Source organism: Mobula birostris, chromosome 12 (assembly GCF_030028105.1).
Source record: "Mobula birostris isolate sMobBir1 chromosome 12, sMobBir1.hap1, whole genome shotgun sequence".
NCBI classification, from domain to species: domain Eukaryota; kingdom Metazoa; phylum Chordata; class Chondrichthyes; order Myliobatiformes; family Myliobatidae; genus Mobula; species Mobula birostris.
In genome coordinates this window covers 93,319,775-93,332,056 of record NC_092381.1, presented here as the reverse complement: position 1 = coordinate 93,332,056, position 12,282 = coordinate 93,319,775, and the positions used below count along the sequence as shown (strand labels likewise).

Genomic DNA, 12,282 nt, shown 5'->3' with positions numbered 1-12,282 from the left:
TTTGATAACTACCCATGTGTTCTTTTTCCATCAACACATGTAATTAATGCATTAAGAATAGTCGGATTCATTTGTAATTAGATTTCCTTTGGAAGTTTAAACTGATTAGTTGACAGGTCTAGTTTCCATGCACTTTCCAGATCTGTGGTCCAGTTATCTACCTGATCCTGAGCCGAGAAAGTAGCATCTGAATGGTTCTCCACTTACGGTTAATAAATACTTTTCCTGAGAGGGTTAATGAGTTTAATTCAAAGGTAAATCTATACTACCTGGCAACACACATGAAATGCTGGGGGAGCTCAGCAGGCCAGACAGCATCTGTAGAAGAAAGTACAGTCAATGTTTCAGGCCAAGACCCTTTGGTAGGACTGGAGAAAAAAAGCTGAGGAGTAGATTTAAAAGGTGGGGAGAGGGGAGAGAGAAACACCAGGTGATAGGTGAAACCTGAAGGGGGAGGGCTGAAGTAAAGAGCTGGGAAGATGATTGGTGAAAGAGGTACAGGGCTGGAGAAGGGGGAGTCGGATAGGAGAGGACAGAAGGCCATGGAAGAAAGAAAAGGGGGGAGCAGCACTAGAGGGAGGTGGAAGGAGATAAGGTAAGAGAGGGAAAATGGGATGGGAAATGGAGAAGGGGGGGGTTGGGGGAATTACCAGAAGTTCGAGAAATCGATGTTCATACCAGGTTGGAGGCTACCCAGACAGAATATAAGGTGTTGTTCCTTTAACCTGAGTGTGGCCTCATCACGACAGTGGAGGAGACCATGGATAGACATATCGGAATGGGAATGTGAAGTGGAATTAAAATGGGTGGCTGCTGGGAGATCCTGCTTTTTCTGGTGGATGGAGCATAGGAGTTTGGTGAGGTGGTCTTCCTAAACTTGTTGGGTCTTACCGATATACAGGAGGCCACACTGGGAGCACCGGACACAGTCGATGTCCCCAACAGACTCACAGGTGAAGTGTAACTTCACCTAGAAAGTCTGTTTGGGGCCCTGAATGGTAGTGAGGGAGGAGGTGTAGGGGCAGGTGTTGCATTTGTTCCGCTTGCAAGAATAAGTGCCATGAGGGAGATCAGTGGGGAGGGACAAATGGGGAGGGAGTCGCGTAGGGAGCGATCCCTGTGGAAAGCAGAAAGTGGGGGGGAGGGAAGGATGTGCTTGGTGGTGGGATTCCATTGGAGGTGGCGGAAGTTGCGGAGAATTATGTGCTGGATGTGGAGGCTGGTAGGGTGGTAGGTTCCTGTTAGAAATGGTGGAAGTTGCGGAGAATTATGTGCTGGATGTGGAGGCTGGTAGGGTGGTAGGTTCCTGTTAGAAATGGCGGAAGTCGCGGAGAATTATGTGCTGGATGTGGAGGCTGTTTCCCCATTGGGAACTATACTACTTGGATTACTTTTTAAGAGCTTTTTAAAATTTAAGCTGGTTATAGTAGGGGAGCTCAGTGCCAGGTGTTGTTCAGCCTGCAGTAATGTGGGAATTAAAAGATACTGCTGATAGTATCTTTGCGGGGGGCTTTATTAGAACATTAGCGTGTGTTTAAACTAATTTAACAGGGAAACGAGACATAAAAGAGAGGTACAGTAGCAGATGAGAAATATACAACTACAGAAGGAAAATGATGTCTATAGACATATGGAAGAAATGCAGGATTGGGTTGGATCTATTTTCAGTCAAAGGAGTCTGTTGAGTATGGCTGGAGAATGAAGTAGTGATTAACATCTGAAAATATGGTATTGCTGTCAGACATGATTGAAAGAAGGACAGGTCAGGCAACACAACGTTCCACAACTAGAAACTTTAGGTCTGACATAGGGATGGCAAATGAGGGAGTGAAATTGCATTATTAATCAACCATTCAATATTGTTGTAAAGAGGGAAGATATCCAAGTTTAGAAATGAAAAGTAGGTGATCACTTTACTGTGAGTGTAAAACAATCTCCAAATCGTCAACAGGAAAAGGAAGTATAGGCAAATTATATAGAAGTGGAAAACTAATAACGTAATAGGAATAGATAGTTTCAACTTTCTGCAGTAGTGATTTGAGGTGCTTTAATGTGAAATGCTTAAAGAAGCAGTAATTTTTACAATACAGCCAGGAGAACCTTTTGAGCCAGTACGTGGATACTCCAATGAGAAAAGGGGCAAAAATAGATTTAAAAAATCTTAGGGAATGTAGCAGAGCATATGGAGGGAGTGAAAATAGTTTTTTTTAAAACTGTAGGTACTGGAAATATAAACCATAAAGAAAATGGTGGAAATATTCTGCGGGTCAGCCTGCATCTTTGGCAAGAGTAACAGAATAAATGTTTGGGGTCAGACTCTTTGTTAGAACTGAAAAAAGGAGACAAAAGCAGCTGAGAGAGGGGTTGGAGCGTGTTGGGGAGTGAACAGGAGCCGTTAAAGAATGAGAACAGAGACAAAAGAACATAGACTCTTGCGGGAGTTATGGAATGCAGAGGAGGAGGACAGGACAGGCAGATCAGGCTGGGCATGTCCTCTATTCTGAGAAAGCAAGGGAGGGGCAAAAATAAACCAGAGTGATAAAATATCACAGTTGTGGTAAGGGTAGAGAATGGATAGTGGTGATCCCTGTAATGCAGGCCTTCACAACTGGGGTCTGCAGACCCTTCGGTCATGGCATAAAAAAACTTTGGGAACCCCTGCTGTAATGAGAAGTGAAGTACTTAATTTAATTTAGAAGTCAAAAGCGGGGACACAACATGGTAATGGCATGTACAATTAAAGATTCTAAGAGCACGAGGGTATCCTGAGAAATTAAAAGGGTAATTAGGGAGAAAAGAGGCAAATTGTGATTGAAGCCTGAAGCAATGGTTAACATCTTAAGTAGTGTTAATCTGTGTTCAATCTAGAGAATGACATTGTAGTTGGAGATTCAGGAAGAGTGGTGAATTTTTTTTACTCTGAATTTTGTTGATAAAGATGATGTTTTAGCTCACTTAAAAGTGATAAATTCTTGGGGCCTAGCATGGGGTGACAAGGGAGGAAAAATGCCAAATGATTGGAAGATAGTGAATATGATACCTTTATTCGAGCAGGGCATTAGGGAAAAGCCAGCTGGCTCTGGCCTGTAAATCTAACGTTGGTAATGAAATTATAGGAAGAATTCTGAGGGGCTGGTTTATTCTGCACTAGGAATCAGTAATTGATCTGGGATAGTCAGCATGGCTTTTAGGGGAGATGCTGTGTGATTAGTTTGATTGATGCACTTAGTCACTTCCTTGAAAAATTCACAGAAGATAGTGAGGTTGATGAAGTTTACATGGAACTCAACAAGGCCTTTGAGAAAGTCCCACGTAGCATACTGGTCCAAAAGGTAAGAGTCAATGGGACACAGGGCACTTTGATAAAACGGATCTAAAATTGGTTTGGCAAGGAGAGACCAGAGGTAATGGTAGAGGTTTACTTTTGCAATTGTAAGTTTGTGATCCTTAATGTTTGATCTATATACTAATGATCTAGATATACAGGAGATATGATCAACTTGTTCACAGGTGAAATTGGTGATGATGTGATGATGGATACGGTGGTCTTCAGTCACAGAATGATATTCATGAGTTGGTTAGATGGGTAAAGAAATGGCAGGTGGAATTTAATTTTGAAAAGTGTATGATAGGCATTTGGGAGGATTAGTTATCTCGAAAATGATCCTTGAAATGCTAAGGGACAGTTTATTTATTTATTTATTTTTATTTATTGAGATAGAGCGTGGAATAGGCCATTCCAGCCTTTGAGCTGCACTGCCCAGCAATCCTGGGGTTTAATCTTCGCCTAATCACGGGACAATCTTCAGTGACCAATTAACCTACCACAGTCTTTGGACTGTGGGGGGAAACCTGAGCACCAGAAGAAACTCACGCATTCACGGGGAGAATATACAGATTCCATGGGAATTGCCCTGGGTCTCTGGTACTGTAAAGCGCTGTGCTAACTACTACGCCACCATGCTGCTGACCATAGGATCACTGAATGCAGCAGCACAGATAAGATAGTTATAAAGTAACATGGGTTGGCGCGTGGCCAAGTGGTTAAGGCGTTGGTCTAGTGATCTGAAGGTCGCTAGTTCGAGCCTCTGCTGAGGCAGCATGTTGTGTCCTTGAGCAAGGCACTTAACCACACATTGCTCTGCAACGATACCGGTGCCAAGCTGTATCGGCCCTAGTGCCCTTCCCTTGGACAACATTGGTGGTGTGGAGAGGGGAGACTTGCAGCATGGGCAACTGCCGGTCTTCCATACAACCTTGCCCAGGTCTGTGCCCTGGAAACCTTCCAAGGCGCAAATCCATGGTCTCACAAGACTAACGGATGCCTATAAAAGTAACATGGGACATTCGTCTTCATTAGGCAAGGCATGGAATACAGGAGTGGGAAGCTTATGGTCCAGTTATATAAAACATTATTTTGGGCATAACCAGTCAGTATGTTGTAGGGAGCATGTGATTGACCATTGTTGCCTGGAATAGAATGTTTTAATTACGAGGAGACATTGGATATTCTGGGTTTGTTTTCCCTGGCATTGAGAAGGTTAAAGGAGCTGATTGAGACGCACAAAATTATGAATGGCATTGATAAGCTTGATGGTCAGAAACTTTGCCCCTTAGCTGTGGTATTTATAACCAGCGCGCAACGGTTTAGGGTCGGGGATAGGAGATTCAGATGGAAATTGACAAAGAATTTTGTTTTTACCCAGGGGATCATTGAAACCAAGAATTAATTAATGGAGGCAGGTTCCTTCACAACATTTAAGAAATGTCAAGTCATGCACTTGAAATGTCTATGCACAGAAGGGGACCGAGTGCTGAGAAATGGGTTATACGATAGATCCTTTGATTCACGATGTCTGTATCTGTTTCAATGCTTTATGACTATGATTCTAATTGTGGTCCCTTTCCAGATGCTGTTGCAGAATCTGAGATGGAGTTTGACAGAGTACAGGATTTTTCCGGGCCAACTATGTTTTCTGGTATTAAATGCTTTACTTTTTTTGTGTGAGATAACAATGTTCTATTTTACTGTTACTAGGTCGATGCGTAAAGTCAGATAGTTGGGAACGGACATCAGATAATTGCTGCACAGTCTTGGGAGTTATTTATTTTCAAATGTGCATATTGAAAGTGGTCCAAGTCTATGATCTTTTTGGTTGGTGGTGGGGGAATGTGGTGGAGAAATGGGTGAAAAGGACTTTTTATGTTTGTGTGAGAGAGAAGGATTTCCTCGCACTCAACTCAAGTATGAGTTCTGTCTCAGTTCTGTGCTGAAGCATACAACCTTGTTCTGTTCTATATTCGGCCTAAAATAGTACTGATTATCATTAATCTACAGCATGGGTTGTGCCATCAATTTAGTTAGAATATTTCTCATTTTATTCTGTCTTTATATTCAAGGGATTTCTTGCTCTTGTCCTTCAGCTCTCATGCCAAGGTTACTTGCATTCAGGATCTGTCGAATTATGTGTAGAATGATTTAACAAGCGTGGAGCAATTCAAAAAACCCTACAATTAGCAGGAAAGATGTTATTACTCGAATACTTCCATAATCCATATGTTATTTTGTCCCTAAGAATGAGGGGAAGCTGTGTGAGAGGCTACACAAGTTGATGATTTAATTGTGTAGGTTGCCTGATCAGATGGGTTTTGTCATTTACTTCTAATAAATTAATAAAAAAATACTTGTACTGTACTTTGGGAAATGTAGAAGCTGCTGATTAATTTGTTGGGAAATAATATATTAAACCAGAGAGCTTCAATTGTGTGTCACCTTCTCTATGGTAATATGCTAGAAATATATTTGTTTCATAGAAATGCTTCTCTTTTTCTGTGTTCAGATACTGCTACAGTGAGGAGTCTATGTTAGCTACACAGCAGTTTGAGAATTTAGCACAATGTACACCATAATACACTAGGTACACTGCGCTGCTCCATTCACTGACTGAGTGCAGATATCATTTAATATTCTCTAAAATAGAAACAAAGGAATGTAACATTTTGTGCATCGTGGAGATGTGGCTGATGGATGACATAGCAGATCACGCCATCGAGCCCTCTGGATTCTCCCTGTTCCAGATGGACACATCAAAAAACCTCTCTGAGAAGAGTAAAGGAGGTGGGGGTATGCTTCATGATCAATAATGCCTGGTGCGACCCCTGGAATGTGCATGCTCTCAAATCCTTTTGTTCCCTGGGTCTGGAGTACCTGGTGCTGCTGTCTAGACCTTTCTGGCTGCCTAGGGAGTTCACAGCTGTCATTATCACAGTTGTGTATATTCTGCTGCAGGCTGATACTGACCTGGCCCTCAAGGAACTGTATGAGACCATCAGCACCCTGGAATCTGCACACCCAGAGGCTGCCTTCATCGTTTCCAGTGACTTTAATAGAGCATTGCTGACTAAAGTCTCTCTGAAGTTTTGTCAACACATTCAGGTGAGCACATGGGGAGACAGCATACTCGACCACTGCTACTCTCCCTTCTGCAACACTTACAAAGCGCTCCTTCACCCCATTTGGAAAATCAGATCACGCCTCCATTTTGCGGCCAAAGTACAGGCGGAAACGGAAACGAAGCAGCCATAGTTAAAGCCATCCACTGTTGGTCCAACCAATCGGCCTCTATGCTACAGGACTGCTTTGATGACATCGACTGGAATGTCTTCCATAATGAGGATGTCTCAGAATTCATGGATGGGGTCACGCGTTTCATCCAGAAGTGCATTGGGGATGTTGTCCCCCAGAAATTGGTCAGGGTCTATTCAAACCAGGAACCCTGGATCAACAGTTCTGTGTGAGCAGCACTTACCGTGCGACAGAGAGCTTACATTGCCGGTAATCAGCAGGAACTCAAGAAATGCAGCTACAATCTGTGCAAAGTCATCAAGGCAGCAAAACAGCGATACAAAGATAAGATTCAGACTCAACTCTCTATCAACAACACATGTAGTTTATGGCAAGGCCTGCAAACCATCACAGACTTCAAAGCTAAATGCAGTGGAGTTTCCAACATCGCTGCCTCTCTCTGAAGCAAGCTAAATCTTTTTTACGCTCGATTCGATGTTGCCAATTGTGAGCCCTTGAGAAGACTTATAGCTGATGTGACCTGCACCTCGGTCATCTCTGAGGCTGAAGTATGCAGGTGTTTTTAACAAGTGGACAGTCGCATGGTTGTGGGACCAGACGGCATCCCAGGGCGAGTACTCAGGATGTGTGCGGTACAACTTGCAGGTGTGTTTACAGAAATTTTTAATCTCTCCCTCTCCCAGTGCCCTCCTGCTTGAAAACATTCACCATTGTACCTGTACCTAAAAAGACCAAGGTAACATGTCTGAATGACTGGTGTCCTGTCACACTTACCTCAATAATAAGTAAATGCTTTGAGAGGCTAGTCAAGGACTACATCTGCAGCATGCTGCCACCCACACTGGACCCCCTACAATTTGCCTACTGACACAACCGATCGACAGATGATGCAATAGCCACAGCTCTTCAAACCCCGCCTTGCACGTCTAGAGAAGAGGGATGCTTATGTGAGAATGCTGTTCTTGGACTACAGTTCAGCATTCAACACCGTAATTCCCTCCAGGCTTGACAAGAAGGCTTTGACCCCGCCTTGTGTTGCTGGATCCTGGACTTCCTGTCAGATCGCTGGCATGTGGTAAGAGTGGGCTCCCTCACCTCTGACCCTCAACACAGGTGCCCCTCAGGGTTGTGTACTAAGCCCCCACCTTTACGCTCTGTATACCCATGACTGCGGTCGCCACCCACAGCTCCAATTTGCTGATGACACTATACTGATTGGCCTAATCTCAAATAATAATGAGGCAGCCTACAGAGAAGAAGTCATCACCCTGACACAGTGGTATCAAAAAAACAACCTTTCCCTCAATGTCGCGAAAATGAGCTGATTGTGGACTACAGGAGGAACGGAGACAGGCTAGCTCCGATTGACATCAATGATCTAGGGTTGAGAGGGTGAACAACTGTAAATTCCTCAGCATAAACATCGAGGATTTCACATGGTTTGTACATACTGGCTGTTTGGTGAAAAAGGTGCAACAGCGCCTCTTTCACCTCAGACTGTTGAGGAAGTTTGGTATGGGCCCTCAAATCCTTAAGAACTTTCTACAGGGGCACAGTTGAGAGCATCCTATTTGGCTGCATCACTGCCTGGTATGGGAACTGTACTTCTTTCATTTTCAGGACTCTACAGAGTGGTGCGGACAGCCCAGCGCATCTGTAGATGTGAACTTTGCACTATTCAGGACCTTTACAGAGACAGGTGCGTAAAAAGGGCCCGAAGGATCATTGGGGACCTGAGTCACCCCAACCACAAACTGTTCCAGCTGCTACCATCCAGGAAACAGTACCGCAGCATAAAAGCCAGGACCAATAGGCTCCGGGACAGCTTCTTCCACCAGGCCATCAGACTGATTAATTCACGCTGATACAATTGTATTTCTATGTTATATTGACTATCCTGTTGTACATACTATTTATTATAAATTACTATAAATTGCACATAGCACATTTAGACAGAGATATAACGTAAAGATTTTTAATCCTCATGTATATGAAGGATGTAAGCAAGAAAATCAATTCAATTCAATTGTTCCATGCATTAGCTACACTAAAACAAGTGTATTTAATATTGTTTAGAATCAGATTTATTGTCATTGTCTTTGATGATGTGATATTTCTAGTCTTGTGAGAACACTACATGCAAGGACATAAAATTACTGTAAATTGCAAAACAAATAGTGCAAAAAAAAGGAACAACAAGGTAATATTCATGTTTTGCTGTGCTCTAACTTCTATTTCTGTTTATTTTTTCCTTGTAGATGCTGATTGCCATCACTTGAACAAAAGAGAGACACAAGACTATGTTGATGCAAAACAAGGTTCACAGTTTAGTGGGCTAAATACTTTTGGTAAGTTTGACAAGTTAAAATTAGTTTGCACGCCTATACTTTGCACCTTTCAGATGTTTTGAGATCATTGCTGTATTTATTATTACCATGGGTGTAATTTTATCTATGAGCTTCACTTATGCATGGAATTTTATTGCAACCTGGTGTATATGACAATAAACTAATCTGAGTTTGACTTGAACTTACAATTTTGAGAGTTGTACAATTTGTTACTATCTTGTACTTGGATTCTTATTTGATTTAGCAATGTTACTTGTAGATTTGGTTTGCAAAATACACTACAGTTCTCAAGCGTCTGAAGACGTCATCTTTGATATTGCCAGACTGGAATTAATGGAGAGAGGGGACCCCTTACTGATCACCCTTTGACAACTCACTGAGTAGCAAGAGCATACAGGCCATTGCTGTGGCTTCTGCTCACTCACATTGGGGTCAAAACACGTGCTGGCACTTGCTATCAAGGCTGCCTTGTAAGTTACCACACTGGAGGTAAATTTTTTAAGGAAAATCATTTACAAGTTTGTGCTGCTGCCGAAAAGCAATGTGGATTTGATCCTGGCATCTTGTGTAGTTTGCCTACTTCCACGTGTCTGTATGGTTTCCACCTGGAGCTCTGGTTTTCTACTACACATCAAAGATGTGTTCCTAGATTAACTGGCTCCTGTAAATTACTCCCAGTATAGGAAGGTGAAAGAAAAATCAGGTGCATCGATGAGTATGTGAGGATAGGTGGAAGGGAATAAATGGAGGAATGGCACTGACGGGTGTGCTCTCGGAGCTGGCATTAACTCAGTGGACCAAATGGTGTCTGAGTCATGAGTAGTTGTGAGAAAGTTGATCTTGCAAGAGCTAACTCATCTGGTTTAGGGTAGCTACAAGGAGATTAGTCTCAGCGTCCCTGGTTATTAAAGTTCAGGGTCATACAGGGAGTATTGTGAATATCAGGTGTGTATATGATTCGATGCATCCTCGATCTGTGGAGTCAAAAGAGCATATTGGTACTTTAAGATTATCTTGCAAAGATAACTGGAGGTGTTGAAAGTGAGCCATCGGAATATACTCTATTAAAGACAGCTGCAGGAAAAAGGATTCCATCCGATGTTAATAACAACCTGCAAATGAGCTCATTTTGGCCAAATTAAGAATAATTCTGTGCTTCAGTTATTCCAAAAACAGGGAGATGATATTACAGTCACAGACTGTAATAGTTATCAGTCTTCCAGATGGTCGCCTTTTAAGAGCACAGAGTGATTTCAAAAGCCAAATGGAATTTTTAGGTTGTTGAATATTTGAAGAAGTCCCTTTAAAATTCAATGTGTTGCAGTCTTTAATTTCTTCTTTCTATTTTTTCCCTTGTGTAGCTGATGCTCTCCCACACTCAAGCAAAAGGGAGCCCTGGGGTTTCACTGATGCAAAGCATAGTTCACAGTTAACTAGGCCAAATGCTTCTGGTAAGTGGTTGAAGCAAATACAATTGCATTGTGTTTAACAGTTACAGGAGCAGGCTGGGAATGGAGGGAAATAGAACATACGCCAGCATGTGATTAGTTAGATTGGCATTGTGGTCAGCAGAGACATTATGGGACAAAGGGCCTGTTCCTGAGCTGTAATGTTCTTGGAGCAGTTGTGATCCGCTGTGTTACAGGTTGCCAGACGACTCGGACACTATAATATTATTAAATATATTGGGAAATTTCCATGTTTCGCAGTACCCCCCAATCTAATTTTCTGTTTATTTTTTCCATTTTTGTAGTTGGTGCCCACCAGCGCACAAGATACAGGGAGCACTGGAGTTTCACTGATACTAAACAAAGTTCACAGTTTAACAGGCCGAATGCTACTGGTAAGTTATAAGTATCTATTAAGCAGTGGTGCATTTGCATGGATTCTTCAGTGCTGGTATTCAAATTCTGGCTTGGTTACTTTTTGCTTTTGTATTTGGATTGCGAAATACTTCACAGTGCACAAGTATCTGGTGAATGCTATCTTTGGGCGGAGTGTAGTCAGTCAAAATCAGAGTTGATTGTTTTCAATGGACACAGTTTGGATTCTCTCACACACTGACATTTCCCAGAGTGTTTTTAGCACAACGGTAAGAAGAAACATGCTCTAGCCTTGACTTCTGGTCTGTCTCTCGACTTCAAAGTTGACAGTGGTCAACTAGCACTTAAATTCCCTGCGTTGTCCAGACTTATGTCCTCTGGAGTTTCAGCAGGTTGTGGAAGCTTAAATGAGTTTGGAATTGCTGTGTCACCTGCTGTTCCAGCAGAGGTTCAACGTACCATAAGACATAGGAACAGAATTAGACCATTTGCCCCACCAGGTCTGTCCCACTGTTCAATCATGGCTGATTTATTTTCCCATTGTACATGGTCTGACAACACATGAAAAGTTTCAAGAGGGACAATCATACAACATAGTACCTGTCCTGTCCTTTTTGGAAACTATTCATTGTAGAATTTTCCAACCTTGTTTCAGTTAAACATGACAAATTAACTTTCTCAAATGCCCCTGCAAACCACCAAACCTGTATCTACTGACAATTCAATAACCAATTACACATCACCCGCAAATGGAAAAGTTGTTCAAACCTGGCAAAGTAAATCCACAATTTAATTGTTTGGAATTCTCAAGTGGCTTGGCATCTAGATCATGGTCTCTTACAATTCATTGGATTCAGTGGAAAATTATACTCTTGTAACATCACAGTCTCAGGTAATCTGGGAGTAATATCCAAGTCTAGAAAATCTGCCAACCTAGCAAAGTCCTCAGTATGCTGGATTACTGGACTTTTACTGAGTGTCCCCTTAAAATTGTTCAGTGGACTGAGACAGGAGGGTGAAACAATGGTGCAGCCAGCAGAGCTGCTGCCTTACAGCTCCAGTGACCACACTCAGTCCTGATCTCCTGTGCTGTCTGAATCTGTGGTTCCCTTCAGCATTCTGAAGATTGGTTCATTCATTAGATGATAAGGATAAATTTCTTTTCTCTGCTGCTACTTCATTAATCATTTGTTTTCCTTTTGATATTGGGTTTTATATAACTCTGATAAAGTGATTTCTTTGTCATTTAACTTGAGAATAGTGACTCCTTTGTTTCCCAATACATATGTGAATACCCTTAGTTGAATCAGAATGGAACTCAGAATGGATTTTAAAATATTTTTTGTTACAGAAGGCTCATTAGGATGTTATAGGATATGACTGGATATCCTCTGAGGAAATGTTGTGAAGGTTATAACTCTTTGGAATTGACAAGAATGTGGGAATGTCTTCTGCTGGTTTCTTAAGGGGCAAAATGAGGGAGACGCTGAAAGGATGTTTCCCACATGGGAAAGTCCAAAACCAG

General features: G+C 42.2%; 1 protein-coding gene across 1 annotated transcript in view; it reads left to right on the top strand.

The window, feature by feature from the left end:
- Positions 1 to 12,282, top strand: part of LOC140206120 (uncharacterized) — a 112,571-nt gene that overhangs the window by 86,512 nt on the left and 13,777 nt on the right. The window contains exons 15-18 of the mRNA XM_072274305.1: positions 4,911 to 4,979; positions 8,845 to 8,934; positions 10,296 to 10,385; positions 10,688 to 10,777. Of these exons, the coding sequence (XP_072130406.1) occupies positions 4,911 to 4,979; positions 8,845 to 8,934; positions 10,296 to 10,385; positions 10,688 to 10,777 (339 nt within the window). The remainder of the gene's footprint in view (positions 1 to 4,910; positions 4,980 to 8,844; positions 8,935 to 10,295; positions 10,386 to 10,687; positions 10,778 to 12,282) is intronic.